Genomic DNA, 19,361 nt, shown 5'->3' with positions numbered 1-19,361 from the left:
GCCTCAATCGGTCACTGTAGCTTTAAATGATCGCAGTGGCGTCTGGGTAAATAATGTGTGTTTTGAGAAAGAACGCACAGATGGTCGCTTTTCCCACATCTTTAGAGCTGCTAAAATACACCACATGTTGTGAAAATTTAATTCATAAGCTATCGTGCGATTTCGGCTTGTGTCTGTTTTAAAAAGGAGAAGCCGCTAATCAGAGAATTTGTAATTTAGCGATGTAGCATATGTGCACATTAAAGTAGGCTACGTTGCTAATTTAGCTTCTAATGTTACGACGGAAAGAGATGTATTTAAGCAAAATTGTTATAAAATTGTTTAATAAAACGGCCCTTCAGATAAATACACAAGTTACACTTAATGTCGTTGTGCACAATATTAGCGTTTGCATCCCCGAAATGGCTTGCGGAGAGCGGAAATTGACAGGCTAGCCTTTGTTCCTAAACGCAACATAACATCATAATCGATTGCCTCATCGGGCAGCTGCAGGGGGAAAATGGAAGAAACTGCTGAAAATGTGGACAATGACGACATCGTCATTATCGTGGAAAACGAAGCGGAAAGTTTACCAGCAGAGGAGGAGCGACTGAAGCAACAAGGCACCTTCGGGCTGATGGACACATGTCCCATCTGCAAGTTGAGCTTCCACAACCGGGAGCCCAAGCTGTTACCGTGCCTGCACTCCTTCTGCAAGAGATGTCTGCCCCCACCGTTCAGGGGCGCGGATCCCAGACGCGAGTCACAAGGTCAAGGTGACAGCAACAAACCATGTGAGGATGATCTCCTTTACTAACCTGGACGCCCTGAGCTCCCTGACAAAGATCTGACTCAGATATCAGTGTGTGGTCTGTCATCACCAGATCATGACCTGGATAATGGCCATTTAATGAAATACGAGGGAAGTAGATTGAGATTCACTTTTGGTGTATACATTGTGATGAACCCAGAATGCTAAATTACTTTTACAGTTGAACTAAATTGATAATTAAATCAGGGCGGAAAGTCATGACCTTTTGACGAAAGCTTTGAGTCAATTATGGTAAGATAACTTGTGTAATTTTAGCTCATAAGAAATGCCTAAAAACTTAACAACAATTTGTATTAAGCAAACCTGTATAGTGTCAGCTGCGGTATAACACTTAGTTGTATTACATTGCATTGTTGTGCAGGAGTTCCTGTTCTGGTATTTTTGTACATATCCTGTATATCTTTACTTCTGGCTGCATGTCCTCATTGTGCTTCAATATCAACTAAAGTCACACAAAGTGCTTGTAAGCTGACACCTGGACTATTCCATCTTGTTTAGTGGGTGCCATCCGATGCCCAGTATGTAGACAGGAATGCTGGGAGATGGACGTTTTGGATAATTTCTTTGTGAAGGATTCTGCTGAGGTCCCGAGCAGCACAGTGGAAAAAACCAGCCAGGTCGGGTTTCTTCTACCTAATAAGAAATAATGTGGCGATTCTCAATGTTTGTCTGTCTTGCCTTCATTTATTCTTCATCTTCATCACCTATAGGTGTGCATGAGTTGTGATGACAACACAGAGGCGACAGGCTACTGCGTGGAGTGTGTGGAATTTCTGTGTGTGACGTGCATCGAGGCGCATCAGCGGGTGAAGTTCACCAGGGATCACACCATACGTCAGAAGGAGGAAATGTCACCAGGTAACCCCGTGTCATCCTGGGCAGGGAACTAGATGGTGAAACGGACAAATCAAGCCAACCGGAAAACATTTTTCATTTTCGGGGAGTTAGACGTAGAAAAAGACAGATCACAGTTTCCACTAGTCCATACTGCTTCATCACGAGTCCCAAACATTTGTCTTAGTAGTCATAAAACACTGCCTTGATTCCCTTTCGCCATAGTTATCCCATGTCTCTATATAAAGTAATTCTGCCCCTCTTAATTTTTCAGAATCAGTGGGCATGTCTACGCAGAAGCCGGTGTTTTGTGACATCCACAAGCAAGAGCCCCTGAAGCTGTTCTGCGAGACCTGCGACCGACTCACCTGTCGAGACTGTCAGCTGCTGAAACACAAAGACCACAAGTAGGCAGAGTTCTTCCACCTGATTTTTTAATTACAGTTTCAGACAGACATCCACAGTTTTGATAGTAAGGTGTCATTCATTCAGCCACACATTTTGGATCTATCCCGTATTTGCAGCTATCAGTTTTTGGAGGATGCCTACAGGAATCACAAACAGTATCTGGAGAACATGACACAGCAGTTGCAGGAAAAGCGAAAGGCCATTGAGGAAGTGTCCAGCTGTATCAGCACGGGGTAAAGTCATCCTCGTCTCCTCTACAGTGCAAGTGGCAGTTCATGAGAGTGTCTATCTAACCTCTAATCTCTAATTTAACCTCTAAAAGAATTTGTGTATGATCAAATTTGTACTTGGATCAAATTCAATGAAAGGTTTGTCCGTGATGGATTTAAATAGATTTGTTTAAATTCAATTTCATTTTCATGTTGTTACTGAAAGTGGATCAGCGGCGAGTAGGATTTAGATTAGAATAATTATCCTATTTCTGTCCTCCATCCTCACAGACTCCAGCAAGTTGATGAAAATCGGAAGTCGGTAACAAATGAAATCAAGAAGTCCATCTGCAACCTGATCATGGAGATCAACAGGAAAGGAAAGATTCTGGTTAACCAGCTCGAAGTAAGTTTCGGTTGCCTCCCTCATACGACAAAAAGGCTCCGTTGACATGTGCCAGGAGGAATATTAGTCATTTTGCATCTTTTAAAAATAAGTATTCAACATTCTTGCCAGTCATTTGTTTATATGAAACCATAGATTTGATCCTACCAAGCCTCCAGTTCAGTAATGGAGCTATTATCAACATCATTTTGGGGGATGAAGCATCTGAAAGCATGGGGATGATGCTTTTCTAATGCAGATTGTGTGTTTTTTTCCCAGGCGCTGACCAGGGATCATGAGGTGGGATTGAAGAAGCAGCAGGAGGACGTGAACTCTCTGAGTCGGCACCTCGACCACGTCATCCGCTTCACCAAATGGGCCACTGCAAGCCACAGTGGCACAGCCCTCCTGTACTGCAAGAGATCGGTGAATGGCCAAACACCATGCAGTAGTTTGCATGGCTTCAGGGTGTAGTTTGTTGTGAGGGGTTGATTCTGTCGTATTTTAGCCCATCAGCACTATTATAAACTCAATGCAACTTTTAACTCTTAGATCCTTTTCCAAATCCACTACCTGATGAGGGCGAGCTGCAATCCCTCCATTGTACCGCAGAGCACTGTTCGCTTCCAGTGTCGCTCAGGTTTCTGGGCTACAAATGTAGACCTTGGTAAGACTGACGGACATCCCCGCAATTCACAATCTTCAGTCCACAGTTTGAGTACATGATGAGAGCACCTACACCATTAAGTAACCAAAGTTCATTCAGTATTTGTTACACTTCCAACTTCATTGGTCGCTTCAGTAGACACAGTTGGCCGCGTTTGTTGATGTAAACACAGCGAGGAAAGATGTAGTTGTACTCGTTGTGTATGTTTTGAAACTGCCAAAAGACTGGAGTAGAATTCTCAGTTTGTTTTGTTTGTCGACTCCAGGTTCTCTGGTAGTAGAGAGGGGCGCGAGCCGACCGCCCCTCGCAAACCACCAGCCAGGTCCCAGGGGAGAGGCACCCACTGGGAGTCTCTCCGCCTCAGCTCAGCAGAGACAGAGCACACTGGCTCAGCTTCAGATGCAGGTAAAAGGATTTTCAGCGCAGTCGGTAGCTTTGGTAAGTTTAATTTGTCTTGAGATTCCATCGCATAAGAACTAAGATTTCCTCTGTGTTTTGAAGTGCAGCTATTCTTGAAACAGATTTAACTGAAATAGATCTTAAACACAACAGCTTGACCCTTATGTCACGTTCTTCCGTCTAAGGTGGACAAGCTTGCTCAACAGCCCAACAGACAGCCCCCTCCTAACCACTGGTCCTGGTACCAAAATGTCAGGCTCCCTGGGCCTCCCGGGCCCCCACCACCAACTAGGCCTATCCATGGAGGGTCTTCCCCCTCCCAGGCCCCCCCACCCAACTTGGTACAGTCGGGCCGCAGGTATGGGAGTTCCATCCCAAACCCCAGAAGCCCGACCTCTTCCATGATTCACAATACCGGATTCTCATCTACACAGGTAAGTGGGTACAGCTCGTGCAACGCTATGTTAGAGATGACTTTTAGGTCTCAAATGTTGGAAGGTTCATATGGAAGGCTTTGTTTTAGACGACGCTTGTCAAAGAGACAAATCGCCAGAACGATAAACACAAAAAAAGTCATCAACAGGAGTGATTAGGTCACACCATCATGTACTGTGTCATGAGAGGTGTCTTGAATCAAGAATTTTATTGATGAGAATATTTTAGCAAGAGGGAATTTGCTGAAAATGTCCTCACCTTGTTAGAAATGGAAGTGCCCGACTTGAATGAATGATTGAAATGTTCAATTTTTTGTTAACGCTGAACTATTCTTTCATTGTGTTTTTTGTACATCTAGTCTCTAAGAGAACTGATCCATAGCTCCACCTTCCCTCCTAAACCCGTGGATCTGTTTCAGGGCCCATCACGTTACCCACAACCTCTCACCACAGGAGCAGCGACACAAACGTCGCATCATGTAAGTGACAGAGAAGGACGGAAGGATGTCTCGTATCACAAGAGCATGATCTGAGAAATCGGGCTGTAATGCTATCTTGTTTTCTCTCTCAGAGGGGCCTAACGGATTCCTCCTTCTTAAAGAGGAGTGAGGCGAGTGGATCTGTGCCCTCCATCACCATCTCTGTCCCCAAACCCAGCTTTGCTCCGAGTGTAGCTTCAGGAGCTGCAGACAAAACAAGCTCGCTCAGTCACGTAACAGGTCTGCATCCCTGCCGCTCTAAAGAGCCCATCCTGCATTAAAACAAATCTTAAAATAAGCTTTACAAAGACAAACCTTTAAATAGCATGTCCTCTCTTCTTTCCTCACTCAAGTACAAGGAAGGCAGAATTCCCCAATGGCCAAACCATCCTCATCAGAGAGAAGCACAGGGTAAGAAGTACAGATATTGTACTGATTTGTCTGAAAGGGTGGGGCATGACTGTGTCAATCGCCTCCAAACTTGCCAGAAACACTGTTCGGGGGTCCAGCATTTGCAAACGGGGCTTTTCATTTCATTTACATGTTTATTTTATGTTTCATTCGCTTTGCCAAATCATAGTAGCTGTTGAATAGGACCTGCCGTAGCATCATCTCAGCTATAAACCTCAGTAGTAGTGATTCAGTAGCATGCAAATTGTGTCTTTTTGCAGTTATTATAAATAAACCAATGATATCTTTGCTGTGTGTTTAAGGACGTCTTCCTGGAAGCAGACTGCTGAGCCGCCATCTGCACCCGTGGCTAAACGACGAAGAAGGTCGTCACCCGGCCCCGTCATCGTTATCAAGGATGAGCCAGAGGACGAGGATGAAGTGCATTTTGTAAGTTAACGTGAGTTTCAGTCAGGTCAAGGGTATATGAGCATGAATTAACAAAACATATTTATTTTAATAGCTCAACTTTCCACAGTCTGGATGTCCTCCCTCATACTGTGCCTGTTGCCCTTTCTCTCCCCACACAGGTGCAGTCCAGCGGGGGGTCCAGTTTGCCGGACAGCAGCACCGGAGGGCAATCCAATCCACGGCAGCAGCAGAGGGCACCCCCGCAAGATCCCACCCCTAGTTCAGACCCGAACCCCAGCCAGGAGCAGCAACCTGAGCCTCCAGCGCTGCCGCAATCTGAGAAGAGGACAGAGCCAGAGGAAGATCCCAACGAGGACTGGTGCGCCGTCTGTCAGAACGGAGGCGAGCTGCTCTGTTGTGACAAATGTCCAAAAGTTTTCCACCTGTCCTGCCACATCCCCACCCTGAACGATTCCCCCAGGTGAGAGACCAATCTCGGGTCTCATGTACATGAACAGTCTGAGTTTATGTTTCTTCTCATAGTTCAAAGACACCTAAGTCAGGTTCAGTTTTAGGTGACTCAAGTGCCAGCAAGTACCAAAGCAACCACTTGATGTCACTCTTCCTTTCTTGAACCTTTCTCTCCTAATTCTGAAAGTCTGAAGGCTGGTGGCATGTGCAGTACATTTTGGTTGTTAATGTAACATCTCTGATCTTTTGCCCTTATTGATTGGTCTTACACATGTTCTCTATAAGTCTCAGGAGTATGTGTTGAATTGAACACTTAGTAATACAGATGACTGAACCTTTACGTCTTCTCTCGCATATTTGTGGGACAGCGTTTCAGAAAGATTAGAGGCTTTCAGCTTTTAGCTTTCCTAACAACTTGAATGTCTACTGTCTCTCCCCAGCGGCGAGTGGTTCTGTTCGTTCTGCCGGGATCTCGCCTCGCCCGAGATGAAGTACGACTGTGACAGCGAGGATCACTCAGACTCGGAGACCATCCCAGCCATCGACAGAAGGGTACAGTTAATTAAAGGCCAACCTCAACCGCAAATCTTTCGCCACCCTGTGATAAATCATGTCTTTGGCTTGCTCTTTCATTAGTTGTTCCTAGAACTTTTTATCTTGTTTACACGAAGAGCTACAATCATACAACTATATATCACAGATTTACATGGATTTTTGTTGACTTTGCGCAGACAATACAACTTCTATGTAACAGTATGGATTGTATGTAACAGATCTAATTGTCTCCTTGTACGTGGTTTGAACATGCAGAGGTGCGAGAGGCTGCTGCTCCGCCTCTTCTGTAATGACTTCAGCACCGACTTCCAGCAGGCTGCATCTCCATCGGTAAGGAAACTGAATGCACGTCTACTGCTCCTTGTTTACAAAAGTATGAAGTAGTAAGTTCTGTGTTTCTGAGAAGTGAAAACCATGTAAAATACAGAAAGTAAAACCAAGAGATGTGGATAGATGTGATTTCAATTGTAGTGACATTCTTTAAACCTACTCCTGAAAGTACAAAAAAGTTACCTAGTTACCAAAATTTTTACATTTAAGTCGTTCTTTTCATTCTTGTTTTGCCATGCATGTTATTATGAATATATCATAACCAGAAACGTATCACAGTCTGACCTTTACCAAAATGTCTCATTAAGGAAACAAAGAGGTACAAAGAGCTGATCAAGACTCCAATGGATTTGTCAATAGTGAAGAGGAAGCTGGGGTCAAAGTCGAAGGAGAATGAACGTTACGTCCACCCTGAGGGCTACGTGGCCGACATCAGGCTCATATTCTCTAATTGTGCAAAGTACTACAAGGTAAGTGTTGCTTTGTAAACGTATATATCTGAATACCAGTGAAGTAACACAGGATAACATATTTAATTCTGTTCACGGAAACGTCTCTGTGTTTTACCAGGCAACCTCAGAGGTGGGGAGTGCAGGCTTGTACTTGGAAGACTACTTTGAGGAGCAGTTAAAGGTCATTTACCCAGACAAGATCTTCCCTGGAGGGAGGGAAGAACGGATGATTCCTCCTTTGGAGGATGAGATAGATGAGGAAGAGGGAGAAATGATGGAGGGCGGTATGGCTCCGATTGAGGAAGACACACCAGCAAGTCCTGCAGGGAAAGGAATCCCCCCTGTAGAAGAGGACCTGGCACCTCTAGAGGAAGGGACTCCTTCAATAGAGGACGACAAGTCAAAAACACAGAAAGATGAGCTTACTTCTGAAGAGGGCACGGACAAAAAGGAAGGAGCTGTGGAGGGGGGCGTTCCTCTCTTAGAAGAGGTAAAGTCCGAGGACATGACTCCTGGGAAAGAGGAAGGGGGAAGCTGTCCGACCGCTGAGAGCGAAAATGAAAAGACAGCAAAGCACAGCTCCCCAAAAGAGGAGCACCCTCAGCTCCCTTCAGACAATCCTGCAGATCCTCCTGAAACCCTGGAATCGACATCTGCAGATACATCCAAAGAGAAGGAGGGATAGATGGATAACACACAGATCACAGAAACTACAGAGAAGTATGGTGATTTCAGTCTTCCTCAGAAGTGGCCCCAAAAGGGACCTACCGTATTTGCTGCAATCACTTTTTATTGCTCTATGATTTGCAATAGGACGAACTCTGCTATACTTAATAGAATTTAGTGCAGTCATGCTGTAGGATTCACAGTAAGTTTTTTGATTTCAGTGATCAATTTGTGTCAATTTCCTGAAATTTGCAGCCGATTTTGCACAATTCTTAGTTTAAATAGCACCGCTGTTGCTTTAAGTAAGAACGGAGGCAGGCACGCACCCTTTCCACCCAGCTGCTCTCCACTACTCTCGCCCCGTATGTGATGTGAAAATAAAGAAAGGAAGAGGAACTAAACGTTAACGTCTGTTATTTCCAAACCCCATTGCCTTTAACATGTCTCCGATTCATTAAGGACACATTTTTGTTATGTGACCAACTTTAAAATGAAGTGAAATGAAACTTATTTCCCTGATCATTTCTTCACTTCTGTTTATGTTGCAATACACATCACCCCTTCCACGTTAGTCAGATTTGAATGGCGTCAGGTTATGTAGGTGCTGTGGGGCACTTGAGCTGAACGGGCTTCAAGGAGCAGCTGCGGACAAACCACCAATGGGTTTCTCTGCTTTTCTCTGCACAAAATTTTGATCATCTTTGCAAATTATGCGGTGAATTATGCAGCATTGCAGAACATTTTGTTGAATTTGCATAAAAGCCAGAGATCGCGGGAATAGCAAAAGGCCGTAGGGACTGGAAGATGAACATTAAAGGGCGTGGACAGTTAACATTAAAGCTCCTTGTGTTCTTGAAGCACAGATTACATTTGTACCGTAAAAGATTATTTTCTGTGATGACACTGAAAAGCCCATGAGTTCTATTCTTTGTGGATTACATGACATGTAAGTTATCATCCATTATCTTACTCGTCGATTGACTTGTACGTGACAAAGCTGCTTTTAAAATAAGACAATGAGTCTGATTGGCTTATGCATGTAAGTAAGCAATATCATAAATTATGCCTTCTTTCTTTTGTGTTTATAGAATTGAACTCATTTGTATTAGCAGTTTTGTGCATAAACTGTTGCAATTGTATTATTTTTATTCTATTAGTGATGTATTTGACCTTGCAATGACGAAGCAGGTATTGACAATGGATGAATTGATGGCGTTGTATTAATTACAACACCATGTAAACCACAAATGGAGCCATTGTACATATTGTAGTTTCTGTATAGAGTTCTGCATTGATTTTAATCTATATCTCTGATATTTTGATAATGGTGCTGCTCTGTTGTATCTTTGAGGCTGAGAACAAAAAAATACGTCATCAGTATCATGCTCTGGCGACTTTTGTGTTACCGTTGTTGCTTTCCTTCCTAAAATCGCAGAAAGAGATTTATCGCTGCAGCCTTGTTTTATTTTATCAGAGGAACATACAGTGTATCTTCCAATATTATGTCACTACTGTTATCTGTAATAGATAAGTCAGAGCAGTGATTCTTAGTTTCTCAACAAGAGCCTCTGATGACAGTATGATTGGGCTCATGCCTTCTTGTTTTATTAAGTTTCCCATCATGCATTTGAACTTTTTAATAAAGGAGGCATTTGTTCAGTGAACCCCCAAGTATGGCTGAATCTGTACCATAGTTTCACCAATTTCATCAGTTTTGTGTTAAAAGAAAGATGTTTATTGATTTGATCTTCAAGCACTATTCAGCTTTTGATGACGGCTTTTGTGGCTGTAGGAGAACTGAACTGAACTGAGAAGTTAGAAATAGAAATATTTGTGATGATGACTCTCTTTAGATGAAGGAATAATTCCTAAACATGCTCAGGTTTTGATCTTTTTGAAATTAGTTTTTCCTGAAATCTCTTTTGCAGAACATTGTGCTTTGTTTATGTTGGTAGGATTGATATGGGCTAGAATTGACCTTGTTAGGCTTTATTTCATCTTGTGTTTTTGCTTGTGTTTGTGTCCGACTACTTAAGTTTTAGTTGTATCCATTTTATTTTATTTGGACACTTTAGGTTTAGGGTGAAGTACTCTTCTCTCCGCCTCCACCGACACTCACGCTTCAAAAGCCCAATCTGTGTCTCCTCTGAGCCGCTTTGAATGAAACTTTCACTCCGCCCCGCCCCCGCTGCCTCTGTGACGGGGCGTCCCGGGTAGACAGACACACAAACACACACACACACACACACACACACACCATCCGCATAAGCGATCACACGCTACTGCCGACCACCTCAACAAATCCATCTTTAAAGTCAGGATTTATACCATCTTTGGGGGGAGAAACTCTGTCAAATGGAAACGTGGACAATCATTTTGTTGTCTTTATACGGAGTTCTTCACGGCGAAGGTAACAACAATTTTGTAATATCAGCGAGGACTATTTCTATAATATATGCACGATTTATTTATTTAATTTGGTTGTCTCTGGGTTTCACCAAAGTTAACGTTTGTAACTAAAAATATTCATAGAATTACCTTTTTTATTTTTTATTTTTACTTACAGCGGTTCTCAACTTGTGGTACGAGGTCCACTTTTGGAACTTGGAGTGCCCACTAGTGGCATGCAAACATTTCTATAGAGAGTCAAGACATTAGAAATCTGTCATATTTAGATGTGTTGGTTTGTTCTGAGGTCGCGTTATGATTTAAATTCAATGATAACCAATATCTGTATTCATTTATTCTGTCTTATTACACTTACAGCTTTGACCTTTTCCCCACAATATTACCATTTTACTACTACAGCTTGTGTGTGTTGGTGTGTGTGTGTCTAATCCTCATTTCAACATCCCAACACTAGAGCTGCAGGGACCTTCTTTACCACAGTGCTGTCAGGATGGAAGGGATCGGGCCCTGGCAGGACAAGACTGTACAATCCTCCCCCTCATCTCCTCCTCTCACATCTGCAGGTGAGCTACACTCAGCAACACCTGGTTTCCTTTAGCACCTAATTCTCTGGAGGTTCCCAAAGTAATGCCTGGGGTCCAACATGGACTCATTGCAGGGGGACCCAGGAGACAAAGGAAGTTTATGATAGCTTTGATCCATATTGGCAGGTGTAAAATGCAGCTTCAAATCAGATCTAACAACTAAATATTATTTTGAATATCTGTTGAAATAGAGCTCTGATTTGAATCCACACATCACACCATGGAATCAACTGTTAGAGAAAGTGTGGAATTTTCCTGCTTTCAAAAGAGGGGGTCTTAAGTGTCTGCCAAGTACTGATGGTCTCCTTAACGGCAGGAAACATCCCTGGGGCTGCAAGCCTGAAATCCTCTTGCTACAAGGCAGGATTGCGTCATAATAACTACAGGAGCTAAGTGGCCCCTCGGAGCATTTTAACACTAAAGGGCCCCGTTTGACTGTAAGAACATAGTGGTTGTGATTGATGAGACAGAAGAACACCTGGTTAACAAATGGAGGTCAGTGCATGTCCATGTGCCATAGTTGCCAACATTTCTTCTTTGCTTCTTATTCAACACTGTAGAGCAAAGAGGTTTCATGCTAAATTTAAGTTTGTGTTCCTCTGAACCACCCAGAATTGCCCAGGAGGAGTGCTGCACAGCTCTAATTCCAGACAAACTGTGTGTCAGCGGCATCAACATGGCCCGAGATCAAGGGGCCTGTGAGACTCCCTTCTTCCAGGGAGAACTCTGGGAAACCCAAATGTCCAAGGTGTTCCTTCCCCTTGATGTTGAAATTCTTTTATGTCTACTTACTCTTTCCTTCTCTCTTTGTAGCTCACCGTCACTTTCTTTGTCTCCTTAGATGTGTTGTGACTGCTGTGTGCTGGGTCTGATGGCAACAAGCCATGGTTTGAGCTGTGAGCTCAAGGGTCTGTTCCTGGGGAAACAGTGTGAACACTCGGCTCAGATCTGCTGTGACAAAAACTCTACAGAGGAAGCAAAATCTCCCACTACAGGTAAAAGACCCAAATAACCCCATTAAGCTTTCAGAGGTTGACAAAGTGATCTCAAGCTTGTGTGTCTTGGTTAGATCCATCATGACAGGATGGCCATTGGCTGTTTGTGAAGCAAAGATATGATTTTCTTACTGCTGGGAGCAAAAGTCAGATATTCACATTTATCTCCTATATATCTTGAAGTGTTTGGGCTTGGAAACCTGATAAACCACTAAAGTGACTTAATCAAATCAAAGCAGGCATTGTCACACTGTTTCCCAAATGGCTTCCTTAAATGCCCTTGATATGGCAGCTGTGTTACTGATTGCTGCCAGACAGACTAGGTCACAGGAGGATTCACTATGCTAAATTCTAAACACCTTGCCAAATGGCTACTTGTGCCAGCTGGTGACTTGTTGTGGCTTGCATCTTTTGTCGCCTTGCTGGCAAGAATATTCTAGCTTCGGGTGAAAAACACAAACATTTGGGAACCTCAGTGCCGCGAAAACCCAACATTTTGAGTCGGAGTGAGTCATTTGTTTAGAAAGCAAATCAATGTGTTGCTTGTGTAGACCAAAGGCCACAATGATAAGAATATTTGAACGGATTGTGAAATCTTACAATGCCATGTCATGATCTCTGACTTCAGTTTAGGAAATGTGTTTGTTTACACTGTAAAAATGTTGTGTTCGTGCTGCCTTATTTCTGCAGCTCCCATGACTGAAAAGCCTCCCGTCATTGCCACAGAAAAGCCTGCAGAGGAAAGGAGCATCTGTGCAGGTTTGGCTGGTGGCTTTGTCCTCCATCCTGTTGTCTGTCATTTGGATCATTCACTGTGTTTAATGTGTGTCTAATTCCATCTTTTGGTGGCAGTATCCAACTGCTCACAGCTGTGTGTAGGCAGTGGTACCTGTGCCTGCTACGACGGATATCAACTCAAAGGGGATGGAATTAATTGTGAAGGTAAGTGATAGAAATGATGCCTAGACTATGAATGATTTAAATAATGTTTTGTAAAAGCATTGACAGTGGTTAGGGTGTTATGTGGTGTGTGTCAGATAATAATTCCAAAGGGTGCACAAACCTTTAACGCTACCATACCTTGTCAATGACACATTCAAACGCTAAATGCACAGAAATACTTCAAAAATATCTGCATCCTTGTCTTTGCAGTGGAATAGACTGATGGCCATCGGTTTTTGAACAAAAGTTTCTCTCCTTAGATATTAACGAGTGTCTGACAAGCAGTCACAACTGCGTCACCGGCCAGGGTTGTATTAACACAGAAGGCTCCTTTCGCTGTCAGAGGGAAATTAGCTGTGGCACCGGCTATGAACTCACCGACGACAACAATTGCCAAGGTGACAAGTCTGCAGCACTGGACATGGTTGTGCTTCATCGACAATGAAGCAAATTAAATAGAAAAAGCAGAAACATCAAAGAATATTCCTTCTCCCTGTCTATTCCAGATATTGATGAGTGTATCCTGGATACCCATAACTGTGGACCAACCTTTGTGTGCACCAACACGGTAGGTTCGTTCCGCTGCCACCCAAAGGAGAAGTGCCCAGATGGGTACATTCAGGATGCTGCTGGCAGCTGTATCGGTGAGATTGATGTCACACACACACAGCTAAAATCCTCCCACGATTGATTTGTTGAAGGTTTATCCTCATTATGTGTATTTTCTCCATCAGATATTAATGAGTGTCTGACCCACAATAGCCCCTGCCTGACTGGCCAGACGTGCAGAAACACTCTGGGCTCTTACACCTGTCGCAGGAACACGGTTACCTGTGGACGGGGGTATCATCTTACTGAAAATGGCACACGTTGTGAAGGTAGGTCCCATTATTTAACAAACTACCCTCATTTCAAATTTAAGACACCCTGCTTTCTGTTTCTGATTTTGTGCATCTCACTTCACATTCTGAAGATGTGGACGAGTGCCGTACAGGCGATGTCTGTGTGGGTCACGGGTGTGTTAACCTTGTTGGCACATACCGCTGCCAGTGCAAACCTGGCTTCATTTTCAACAGCATCACCAAGCTGTGTGACGGTACAGTAAATTACCCAAAAATGCTTGTTATCATGCTTCTACACAGAGCAACCTATCGGCTATTGCGAAAACTTACTGACTACTAGCTGGCTCTTGAAATAGTTATTATTCCCTATTTATTCATTTCCTATTCCATCAATTGTGTTCCACAGATATCAATGAATGCAGGCATAACCCCGTAAAACTCTGTGCCCACAAGTGTGACAACACACAAGGGTCCTACTTGTGCAGCTGCTCCAACGGCTTCAGACTGGCCTATGATGGCAGAGGCTGTGATGGTGAAACCTTTCTTTCATTCAGTGCTGTGTCATAGACCTGTTCTTTCATCAGTCATTTTTGCTGATTGTAACCACTCTAGAATCATCATGCCATATCTGTTCCACCTGCTCACAGATGTGAACGAGTGTGACGCCAAACCTTGCAGCCAGGAGTGCTCCAATGTCTTCGGCTCCTACCAGTGCTACTGTCGCCGTGGTTACCAGCTGAGTGACATTGATGGGATTACGTGTGAAGGTGATATTGTACCTCATGGTGCTTTGGCTTGGTCGGGGATGATCTTTGTAACATAAGTTTAAGAAAGCATCTCCTCTACTCATCAGATATTGATGAATGCACACTGCCCATTGGAGGTAACATGTGCTCCTATCGCTGCCTCAACGCTCCAGGAAGTTTCCTCTGTACCTGCCCATCTGTGGGCTACACGCTCGCCCTTAACGGACGCACATGCCAAGGTCAGGAGAATTTAACACGCTGGTCCAGATGGAAATCTTCAGGACAACAAATTATTTACTAACCTTTGCTCTCCCTCATTTGTTCAGACATTGATGAGTGTGCAGCGGGAAGCCACAGCTGCTCCATCACTGAGAGGTGCTTCAATGTCCAGGGAGGATTCCGCTGTCTGTCCACGGAGTGTCCATTAAACTTCCGCCAAACAGCACAGGGGTGAGACCTGAGTGACCAGCACTAGAAATGAATGGGCTGATTATCCTCAGCCATGCATGATGTGTCGTGCCCTCTCTGTGGCCTAGATTTTAGACTTCATTCTAACTCATTTTACGCATGCAGTGTGGTTAGTTTGGTTGTGGGCCCCCCGCAGTTTCAGCTTTTTACTCAAACACTCCTGCTTTTATCTTTTCGTTCCTCCCTCCACCTCTTCTTCATCATGTAGCCTTTTACGTCTACCGACACATATCGCCCGTTGCACCCTCCAATGAGCCATTCATTTCATTTTTCCCTTTCAGCCGTTGCGACCGCGTAACTTGCGAGTTCACACGGGATCCTGCGTCATGTTTCTCGCTGCCTTTGAGAATCTCTTTCTACAACATCACCTTCCCTACCAACACGCCCGTCCCCGCTGATATTTTCCGAATGGGACCCTCCAATTCTGTGCCAGGGGACCAAATACTGCTCGACATCGTTTCCGGAGATGGGGAGGGATTCTTCCTTGTGCAGCGGCAGACCTATGGAGGCGTGATCTCACTGCGCCGTACCTTTTCTGAGCCCCGGGACTTCTTTCTAACTGTGGAAATGAGGTTGATTCGATATGGGACAACACATCTGTACATGGCCAAGATTGCTGTGTTTGTTACACATGAGCTGCCCAACCGCCCATCAGCAATATTCCCATATTAGAAGCTTGAGTGTCATTTTATAGACGTTTGGACTGTAGCCCTATTGTTTTATATGTAGTATAGTCACTACTCATGTAGTACATACTGTAGGTTTGATAGTCATCCATTTTTTTATTTGTACTTTTTTACATTTTATTCCTATGGGTTTGTTTGTTTTTTATCTTGGTATCCTGCTATTAAAATGAAACAACAGCTCATTATTGATGCTATAACATACTAAATACATCTTTAAAAAAAAATCTAAATTAGGTCAACCAATGACGAGTTTAAAGTTTAACTTCCGACAACCGAATTGTGTTTGTATGGACTGAAGCATTACGTATGGTGCTTTACTGTATATTACATTTATGGTCGTTTCTGTTATTTATTTCATGAAATGATGTAGCAGAATATATTAGCAATTAGTTTGGGTACCATTCTTGTACCACTAGGTGGTGCTCTTTAGCTGTTAAAAATCACAACATCACTGTTACCATGGTTGTTGACGCATAGTACTGTGCATTGATGGCAGCTCACTTTACCTCACGTCTCTCTGGCAGCTTCTCTCTGTGTGTACTTTCTGTGTTTGGAAATAAAAAGAGACAGATACAAATGACTTTTCACTCTTTAATATCAACACACACACTGGCAATCACTCTTACGCTCCTTCTGCTGTGGTCATTAATTACGCCGAAACCACTTTTTCCATTGACCTGCTCCAAACAGACTCGCCATAGGATCAGCGGACAGCAAGGAAAATAAGAATAGCACTTTTTTGTGGGCATCTGGGGGTCCTGCCAGCCTGGGGTCTCAATTAGTGGTGGAGCAGCGTTACAGCTCATATGATGGATGGTGATTTTAGTGTTGGTATTGGGTGGTTGTCATTTGATTTGCTGTAAATGATACCAAAAGGCCAGTGGCTGCGTTGGTCAGCTGGATAAATGGAAGTTGGTCCTCCTTAATAGCTTTTTGTTCATACAATATGTGCTTATAGAAATCCAGGGATTGGATATGAGTCGCTCAAATGCTATTCAGTATATGTCATAACAGTGAATAATTGTAAGTGACAGGCTTGCAAATCTTGTTTTGGAAATGTCTAAATGATTAATGTTCCTTAGTGTTTCCTCCCAATTCTGATATTTGTTCATATCATGGCTCATATCTCTGCTTATCTCTTTAGATCACATTCATTAACACTGAATTGTATTCCATCCTTTTTCCCCTTGATGGCGTTTCACTGGCTTGGAATATTACACAATCATCCGCTGCGGCTTTGGCTTCAGACAACTTGGACTCACCTGTTTGTTGCTAATTGCATGGCTCTATTCCCTCTATTCCCTTTTTTGGTGAAAGCTTTACTCTATTCCCATTGGTAAACCATCAGAGTCCTGAATCCATGGTTTGGCCTCTTTTTAAAGCACCCGTCCTTTGGTTGACCATGAAGGTCTATGGGGCTATTCAGGTGCTGCCAAGACTCATGGTTCACCACGGTACTGTGCAGTTTTGTGTGATGCGTGTAGGTTTTAGGTTTTAGATCTGCTAATTCTTGTGCCTGCCTCTTTCCTTGGATTCTATGATAAATTGCTCTTTTCCGTCTGCCCTCCTCAGACCCAAAAACAACGGCACTTTCAGCTTGCGTTGTATAAAGGCCTGTCAACACAACGACAACAACTGCGCTGGCGACCAGGTCCACCTCATCACCTACACTGCCCTCTCTCTGCCAACTTTCAACGAGTTCAGTAAACCAGAAGGTAATACAGTGCGGAAATATGTATAAAAAAAATATATATATACATATAAAACACAATTCTGTCACCATTTTGTTTTTATTTGTGCACCAAAATGATGTTTGTGATGTGATGACAGTAGTGCTCACTATTGTTACATGTAAAGGACTTTTTGGCTTATCAAGTCTCACCAGTATCAAGTTTAAAGAATCAAAAACAATTTGTGCATTGCCTCTATAAGACAATCAGACTAATAACATTTAAAACTAATTCTTCCAACAGAACTAGTTTTCCTCCGTACACTCGTCTCGGCTTATCGAATCCCTGGTGCCCCTGATGTTGAATTTAAAATCCTGACTGCAGACCATCAGTTCTCGTTTGATGTAGTGAAGCGCTACAATCAAAACTTGATTATGGGTAAGAGTAACATTTATGAGCCTTTGCATGAGGTGTGCTAAGTTTGTAAGTGGACTGTAACCTGCATATGTTACGCCAGCCTTTGTTCAACCCTTAACTAATCTCAATCTGTGACATCCCTTAGGTGTTGTCCGGCAGGTGAAACCAATCACTGGCCCCAAGGAAATTGTACTGGAGGTTGCTATGAACTACTTCAAGTCAGGGGCCCGTTCCCATTCCAACATTGTCGTCGTCAGAATCTTCATCTCTGAGTTCTTGTACTGAGCTGAGCTAAGATATGTATGAAAACACCAAATCAGCAATAAATGCAAAATCTGTTTAGGTATGGCTCTATGTCTCTGGAGCACCTTAGGTATGCCCCATTTATCTTACTGAGTATTTGTTAATAAAACAGTTGATCTGTGGACTTCTTTTCAAAAACTTTGATCATTTTTTATTCCAGCCATCTGCAATTAAAGAATCCAGAACCACTGTTAGATGTTTGGCTGATCTCTTCTTTTGAGAGGAGATACAGTAGGAGACCGGAATTGCAGACTAAACCACTCATCTTCTAATTGTCATAACTGAGGTTTGCAGAATAACCAAAATCTGATGGAGTGGCCTTTCCTTTACTGTAACCTGACACTGCAGATTCCCCATTGTACAATACCACTTCCAGATTTTTTTAAGGTATTTCCAGTCATTCCACTGAAAGAATGAATAATGGGAATCATACTGTTTCGTACTTTCAGATACCTCATCTTAAAGCTGCGGAATTTTTTGAGGCAGATATTTCTTACCATCCATAATCATTTTCTTCCACACTGATCCGCCTTGCACCGCTGCTGTGCTCTGCCTGGCCAATGACAACACAGGGGACAACCATGGGGGAAAAATCCTGTGATCTGAAATACTCCACTTTACATGAAAATCCCAAAGGCCTTTCCTGTGGTTTTGCTGTTGCAGCTGCAACAATTGTCATGAAGATCAATTGATCCTCAGATGTTTGCTTTAGATTAATGGATTTCATATGTGCATGTTTTTTTAAGTGGAAGAAGATGTGGCTTTCAGGATTCATAGTATCAGGGGCAAAACATAACTTCTATCTGAGGCATGAATGTAAAATTGTACAATGTGCACACAAGGTGTAGATGAGTTAAGATGAGAAGACATACTATAAGTATTGTGGGCCTCATGAACTGAAATGCTGTTAGAATAACTACCCACTTGATAATTCCTGCATCCCCAAAGCGTTTTTTAAGCTTTATTTCAATCAAATAAAAACACAACACGAATCTATTAAAAAAAATCAATATTCAAATACCAGAAGGGATAAATGACTAACAACGGAATAATTGCTGTACAGTCCATAGGATGCAGTGTTAAAAGTTTCTTGTCACAGTTTGTCAAATCAGTATCACCTGCTGTGAAATGCTGACCATCGATCATCAAAAAAATTGTTCAAAATACTGAATAAAGACAGAATTGTTAAAATAAAGCAGTAAATAAAAAAAGGGAAATGTCTAATGACACATATGTACAAGACTGCAGTGTTTAAGTAAAACGTTTACTTATGAGGCATTTTCAGATGTTAATGTTAGATGTAATGTCAGTATGTAGATACTGTACATACTTACTGATAGACAATATAAAGGTGTACTCAGGTACAGTGTACAAAACATATGCACACATTTACATTTA

General features: G+C 42.9%; 2 protein-coding genes across 6 annotated transcripts; both read left to right on the top strand.

The window, feature by feature from the left end:
* The first annotated feature begins 39 nt into the window (after positions 1-39).
* Positions 40-9,562, top strand: trim24 (tripartite motif containing 24). Of its 3 annotated transcripts, none has more exons than XM_076151839.1 (19): positions 40-755; positions 1,310-1,428; positions 1,522-1,669; positions 1,920-2,052; positions 2,170-2,286; positions 2,554-2,668; positions 2,927-3,073; positions 3,200-3,314; positions 3,580-3,752; positions 3,899-4,147; positions 4,507-4,626; positions 4,719-4,866; positions 4,980-5,037; positions 5,340-5,466; positions 5,607-5,908; positions 6,339-6,450; positions 6,709-6,783; positions 7,092-7,253; positions 7,354-9,562. In XM_076151839.1, the coding sequence occupies exons 1-19, from the start codon at positions 500-502 to the stop codon at positions 7,918-7,920; spliced, it is 3,243 nt and encodes a 1,080-aa protein (XP_076007954.1). In that variant the 5' UTR covers positions 40-499; the 3' UTR covers positions 7,921-9,562. The 3 variants fall into 3 exon arrangements, with proteins under 3 accessions (XP_076007954.1, XP_076007963.1, XP_076007945.1); XM_076151848.1 differs by having other exon boundaries at positions 41-773; positions 3,580-3,719; positions 7,354-9,561; XM_076151830.1 differs by having other exon boundaries at positions 41-773; positions 7,354-9,561.
* Positions 9,563-10,136: 574 nt separating this feature from the next.
* On the top strand, positions 10,137-18,048 carry LOC143001979 (fibulin-1-like). 3 transcript variants are annotated; one of them, XM_076151883.1, is made up of 17 exons: positions 10,140-10,311; positions 10,765-10,873; positions 11,507-11,642; positions 11,736-11,889; positions 12,580-12,648; positions 12,742-12,831; positions 13,092-13,229; positions 13,338-13,475; positions 13,566-13,709; positions 13,805-13,927; positions 14,080-14,205; positions 14,321-14,440; positions 14,527-14,658; positions 14,746-14,869; positions 17,146-17,288; positions 17,547-17,681; positions 17,806-18,048. In XM_076151883.1, exons 1-17 carry the CDS (start codon positions 10,257-10,259, stop codon positions 17,943-17,945), a joined length of 2,076 nt encoding a protein of 691 aa, XP_076007998.1. In that variant the 5' UTR covers positions 10,140-10,256; the 3' UTR covers positions 17,946-18,048. The 3 variants fall into 3 exon arrangements, with proteins under 3 accessions (XP_076008006.1, XP_076007998.1, XP_076008014.1); XM_076151899.1 differs by lacking the exon at positions 10,140-10,311 and adding an exon at positions 11,211-11,389 and having other exon boundaries at positions 10,798-10,873; XM_076151891.1 differs by lacking the exons at positions 17,146-17,288; positions 17,547-17,681; positions 17,806-18,048 and adding an exon at positions 15,169-16,118 and having other exon boundaries at positions 10,137-10,311.
* The last annotated feature ends 1,313 nt before the right edge of the window (positions 18,049-19,361 follow it).

This window comes from Genypterus blacodes, unplaced genomic scaffold, assembly GCF_046128005.1.
Source record: "Genypterus blacodes isolate CSIRO-AG114 ecotype Tasmania unplaced genomic scaffold, CSIRO-AGI_Gbla_v1 ptg000007l_1, whole genome shotgun sequence".
Classification (NCBI taxonomy): domain Eukaryota; kingdom Metazoa; phylum Chordata; class Actinopteri; order Ophidiiformes; family Ophidiidae; genus Genypterus; species Genypterus blacodes.
The sequence above is the reverse complement of the archived record's forward strand: the minus strand, read 5'-3'. Positions and strand labels throughout refer to the sequence as shown.